The 6,000-nt window shown below is 45.0% G+C and overlaps 1 protein-coding gene across 3 annotated transcripts in view; it reads left to right on the forward strand.

The window, feature by feature from the left end:
- ZFYVE28 (zinc finger FYVE-type containing 28) overlaps positions 1 to 3,584 on the forward strand; it is a 141,589-nt gene extending 138,005 nt beyond the window's left edge. For all 3 annotated transcript variants that reach the window (XM_065735855.1, XM_065735854.1, XM_065735853.1), the window contains 2 exons: positions 2,728 to 2,831; positions 3,021 to 3,584. In XM_065735855.1, the coding sequence (XP_065591927.1) occupies positions 2,728 to 2,831; positions 3,021 to 3,152 (236 nt within the window). In that variant the 3' untranslated portion in view covers positions 3,153 to 3,584. The remainder of the gene's footprint in view (positions 1 to 2,727; positions 2,832 to 3,020) is intronic.
- The last annotated feature ends 2,416 nt before the right edge of the window (positions 3,585 to 6,000 follow it).

The raw sequence follows: 6,000 nt of genomic DNA on the forward strand, positions 1-6,000 counted from the left end.
GCTCTTCTGAGAATATTTCCAAAACCTGTTCTATAAAAAGCTTGATGACTCAGTCCTTAATGTATGTAAGTCAGAAGGCTGCTCCCAGTGTTGAGTGAGATAAAGCTTGAGACAGGACATAGGTGTGCAGGTCCCATCACCACTGGTGCTCATGTGATCTTTCCCAGCTTCATCTTCCTACAAGTGCTGCGAGGTCCAGGCTGGGCTTCATTCCTGAGCAAGGACAGAACCTCAAAGTGAAGCTTCTGCCTCTATCCAGAGTAACAAGTTTTTCTTTACGTTGAGTGGAAGTCATGTATGGAAGCAAAAGCACAGTGCTAATGGCTCCAGAAGTTCTTATTTCACCATGGCATGGATGTATGATTTGGGTGAGGCATTTCTCTGCTGATTTCTCCCCACACTGAAAGCAGACAACGCATGCACAGTGTTTTGAATGTTAAACGCCCTTACGTAATGAAGTGTTACTATTTGGGGTGTGCTGCAGTGCAGCTGACTTTGATGCAAGGAATTTGGGCATTAGGAGGGAGCTGGGGCCTGGAAGCAAAGGGACACAGTGCTGGTTGCATGGCTCTAAGTGCCTTAGTGTGCTGAGTCCATGTCTAGGGACAAGTGGCTCAGGCTGCCCAGAGAGCTGTGGTGCCCCATCCCTGGAAGTGCACAGGGCTGGGTTGGATGGGCCCTGGGCAGCCTGAGCTGGTGGGGGCACTCAGCCTGTGCCAGGACTTGGGGCTGGATGGGCCTTTAAAGGCCCTTTCCAACCCAAACCATGCTGTGACAAGATGTTCTTAGGCTTGTTCTGCTGATGTATTCATTCTGGAGTGGTGAGGAGGTTGAACTGATACCAACTTGGAAGTGTTCCCTTAGTCTGGGAGAACTTGCTATATGGAAGGTTACACCTTTCTGTGCACTGTGTGCCAGTGATATGTGATTTTTAATATTTTGTTCTATGGAATTATTATAACAAAGTTTTCAGATGAATTCATCCGATAATCAAGTAATTGTGTAACTATGGATTGTGTGACTATTATGAGTTTATAAGGTCACTTCTGTTTCTGGTATGTCTTTTTTGGTGGTTTTCCTTTTTATGTAGTGCTGGGGATAATTGAATTCGTATGAAATCACTAAAAAACAACTTTTTCACCAGTGCAACAACAGAACAAAGCAAACAACCCAAAACCCAAACAGTCAACTCCTACTGATAAGAAAGCTGCCTTCTGCTGATGAACTTCAGGGTTGGGTTAGCTTATAATTAATGTCTGGGCTAATCTTGATCTGGGGAAAGGAGGGATCATGGGGCAGGATGATCCAGAGGCTTCAATTCATACTGCCCTGCTGCAGCCTGTACAAAAAGGGTCTGTTTCTGTGGCTTTTCCAAGGGAAGTGATAGAAGGTTTCAAAGTTGGCATCACAGACTTTCAGGGGTGTCACTGGATGAGTTACGTGCAGTAGCTGTGGAAGCTGCAGAGAAGAAAGGGAAATCCTTTGGTTTCACTGACATCCCTGCTTTGACTTCAGCCTCTCCCTGCTGCCATGGGAAGGCATGGCTTTGAAATGGGATTTTGTGACCTCAGTTTCCCACAGAATGCTTTCTGGCAAACTGCTCTGGTGTTCCCAGAGATGAGATGAAGGCTGTTATGCGCAGTCCTCAAAATCCTTCAGAATTTGAAGTTCTATTCAGATTTCTTTCTTTCTGCTTTTTGAACACTTTCCTCATTGTGTTGTTTATTGTTTATAATTTCACATGTGTTGCTACATGGCAGACAAAGGAAGACTGGTCAGTTACATTTGGCTGATGGATATAATGGAATGAGCTGGATTTTCATGCAGTTATCTTCCTTCTGCCTGTTGCTGCCACCCACTTGATCTCTGCATTAAGCCCACCGTATATTTTGTTGTTTGATAATGTGTTCCTTGAGGCAGGGATTTTGCTTGCCAGGTTTATAGATCAGTAATCGCATGGGCTGCATACTGTAAATAATGCTTGGAGGGAAGTTCCATATGGGTAAATACACCCAGCAGTTTGCATTCCGCTGTGCCCATGGATTCCTTCTGGATAGAACTTGGCTTGCCCTTGATGAGACTTTTACTAACCTAATTAAGCAATCAGCTCCATCATTTCTACACTCATAATTTCAGTCTCCCAGAGGTCACATCAGCCTGTCACTGGCAGAAGCAGTTCAACAGAAGCGAGCCCGATACTTTCTGCTTTGCCAAAACCAAATCATTTCACTGCTTGGCTTCTATGAGAGGTTATAGAGCTCGCAGGAAAAATAAACAATCGAGACATGCTGTTAGGGATAATGGTCGAGTTCTTTTTCTGGTGAGTCTTGTATGTGTGATTTTCTGTGTTTGCTTCATTGCTGGTAAGGCAGACAGCCAGAAAGAGTCCTGATAATTGACCAATGAGTAACTGGGCTCTGAGCTGATTATCTGCTTGCCTAGTTGCAGGAAGAGTAACTAGCTTTCCTGACAGAGAAAATGAAGGGGCTGGGGATGGTTGCAGTCCTCAGCATGCTTTGCTGGTCCTGGAGGTGACAGCTTTGGGGCAGCCCTCCCTGATTCCTCAGCTTACCCACCTGCCTGCTCACACAGTGCCTGGAGACACCTAGATGAAAGCAGCTGTCTTTATGTTTTCATCCTCCCTGCTCCCTGGAGCGTACGGCAGTCGCATGTTTGGTGCTATTCCCTCTTGATTTATCCCCCCTTTTGTCGCTGTGCTTCTGACAGATCCTCCTGACTGGGTTCCAGATGAAGTCTGCAGCTACTGCACAGCCTGCAAGGCCCCGTTCACGGTCATCCGCAGGAAGCACCACTGCAGGAGCTGTGGCAAGGTTAGACTGGGTTAGACGTGGGGGGAACTCCTGAGAGCCACGTGCTCTTGCCCAGGCATTTCAAGCGCTGAGTGTCTGCGTTTGTTGGCTGTTCAGCTACGTGGGATGACTGCGGTGTGTAGGTGAAGTCAGCTTTTTCCCCCACTCTGTTCTCCGAGGAACTCAGTGCAATCTCCTCTTGTTTTTCAGATCTTCTGTTCCCGCTGCTCCTCCCACTCTGCGCCATTACCTCGTTATGGTCAGATGAAGCCTGTCCGCGTTTGCACTCACTGTTACATGTTCCATGTCACTCCTTTCTATAGTGACAAAGCTGGTATCTGACATATTAAAGTACTGCTGTGTGCACTGGAGTCTGACATGGACCAATAGGTTTGACCTAAGCCGAGCGTTAACGTGAAAGAGGGACCCGGTGAGGGTGTGTGAGCTTTGACATCTGTTGTTATAGATTTTGTACAGACAGTTTTTACTGCATTTTACTAAGCTGCTAAAGGGAAGGATGAAGCGTCTGTAGCTCTAAGGCTGCAGTACAGTCTTCCATAAATTTATAACATTAACGTTACGATGCCATATGCAGAACAAATGCACTGTGTGGAAAGAAAATAGGGCTCAGAGAACCGAACCGAGCGTTGCTGCTTATCTGTCATGCTACGCACAGAGCAGGTGGTTAAACAGTTCCTCACAGCAGAGCAGCCCCAGAGCTTGGACACAAAATGTGCTTATTAACTCCAGCATGGCCATGGGTGTCAGCCCTCTCCCTCCCATTGCAGTTCAACCTCCCCAGCACTAGGGGTTTTGCTACCTACAACAGGATTCATTAAAGCAGAGTTCTTTGAATCCATCTTCAGTATTTCTAAAAGCAAAACTTTGAATCACACAGCATTCACGCTGGGGGTCCTGAGGCAGCACGACTCTGTTGCCTTTCACTGAGCATGGTAATAACTCCAAGTTGTCTTTTAAACACTGAGATTTATAACTCCTAGTTCCATGCTTTGAGATTCTGGGATTGTTTATAATCAGCATTGTTTATGCTAAATCCTGGTGACAGAATTAACTACAAGACAGAGTTTTGATTCCTATCTCAGCACCTAAAACTTAACAAAATGGACTTAGCGAATGCATGAATTAATATTGAAATACTTTTGGAAGAGCTTAGCAGCAGAACTCAGTATTGTGACAAGTGATTTATCCCGTGCAAGTTTTTAAAAGGCAAACATGCAGTGATGTATTGGAAATGTCCTACAGTGGTCAACCAGAGAAGGGTCCGTGCTGTCCACGTTTGACAGAGTAACCATGTAAAATACTGCATACTGCTGCTTCACTCATGCTAACAAATCAGAAGACATTTGTATTTGTTTGAAACACCAGGGATTCATTCCTGTTTCCAGTTGGAGAGGAAAGAAGTAAGACTCACATGGGTTCCTGCTCTGATCTTGCACAAACTATTATGGTGAGAGCTCCCTGAGCACCGAGGTTTCAAAGCCGTCTGGACAAGCTTTGAGTTAGCCACATTAAAAGCCAGGCTCTGTGTGCTGTGGTTACAGAGGAAGGGAAATCAAGAGCTCTTTGCTTATCCCTTTTCCTGACGTGCCGTGTTAACACGGTGTGTTTCAAAATGATAACGTCAAGAAAGAGATGAGGGAAGTTGTTTGCAGTGTCATGCTCAAGAGCTCATCATTCCAAGTGATAGAGCCAAACTGGCCGGTGTGATTTTCTTTTGCTTTATTTTACTGTGTGGGCATTCCCTTCGTTATGCAGTTTTACGTTGTGCATTAATGAGCCATAGGAAGGTGTAGCTGTCGTTTCCAATCAGGTGAAGCAGCTTCACCTGGCTGATGTCACGCTCGAGCTGTACGATGCTGTTTGTAGCCAATGCCAGCTGCAACGTGTTACCCTCACCTTATTTATATTTCTCTTGTTTGTTTTTTTTCCCTGGAGTTCCTCTGACGAAATCTTCGAGTGGGAGTGTCAGCACTCAGCAGGGCTGGAGCAGCGCGGGCTGGGCGGGCGCGTGGTGCAAGCAATGGTACTTATTCAGGCTTAAATCTCAGGCTTCACATTGCAATGATTATTGCAGTTTTATTTTTAGAAAGAAAAACAAAAGACAAATCTAATGCTTCTTTTATAGGACAAAAATACAGAAACTTCAGTTGTGTAATAAATATGCACAAAAAGTTGCTTCTGTGAGAAAAAAAAATATTTAATGGACTGAATATTTATTCAAGCTTGTTTTTATTTTGTAAATGCTGTAATTCAGAATCATTTCCATAAATATGATATTTAAAGATCTCAGACACTATAGTTTCTTATGTAAATACAGACTCCTATTTCTCTTACTGAAAAGCACAATGACTATATCAATACTAATATACATTTGCCTCAAGGAAGACTTTCATCTTGTAATCTCTTCAGATAATTAAAATGTCAGGACTTTCTACTTCCCTGTGCTGGATTGCTCTTTCATTTCTAGGTCTGTTGGTGTGCAGTGACAGCTGCCAGGCTGTCGAGGAAACTGCCCTTAATTATTTCTCACTTTGCCCACTTTGCAAATGCTGTGAAGGAAAGGAGCTGATGCGGAGGGGCAGCGTGCCAGCACCAGCCTGTCCACCTGCCCGACAGAAGTGCACTGTGTTTGGGATTCTTTTCTTGTCCCATAGGATTCGGTGTAGGCCTTTGTGATGCCATTTCCCTGCAGAAATGTTACAGCTCTGTGTTGTTGGGATGTTTGATTCCATGCTGCGACAGTGGGGAAAAATGAATGGGATGCTTGCACGCAGGCTTAGGATTGCAGTTGAGTCAATGTATATAGTATTTATGGGCAAATAATGTGACCTTAACGTTTTTATAAATAAATGAAGAGTAGAACTTTATCCCAAAGGGCTGCCTTTATGAAATTCATGTTGCTGCAGTGCTTGTCAGAAGGAAAGCTGCAGCACTGTGGTTTTCCCTTTCTGCTGGGCTGCTGCAAAGAGACAGAGGTACAGGATAAGGTGTGAGTGATGAGGCTGCCATTCACCTAGTGGCTGCCCTGGCCATGAGAGGAGCTTCTGGAGAGGGTCTCTGCCTTCTGTCCAGGAGATGAAATATATACTGAAGAGGTTACAGAGCAGCACAGGGAGGATGGAGCCAGGTGGAAGCGATGGGTGAGGAAAACAGCCCGTGTGTGTGTGTT

The sequence above is a fragment of the Cyrtonyx montezumae genome, unplaced genomic scaffold (genome assembly GCF_038088225.1).
Source record: "Cyrtonyx montezumae isolate F1298 unplaced genomic scaffold, pur_monq_1.0 scaffold_2, whole genome shotgun sequence".
NCBI classification, from domain to species: domain Eukaryota; kingdom Metazoa; phylum Chordata; class Aves; order Galliformes; family Odontophoridae; genus Cyrtonyx; species Cyrtonyx montezumae.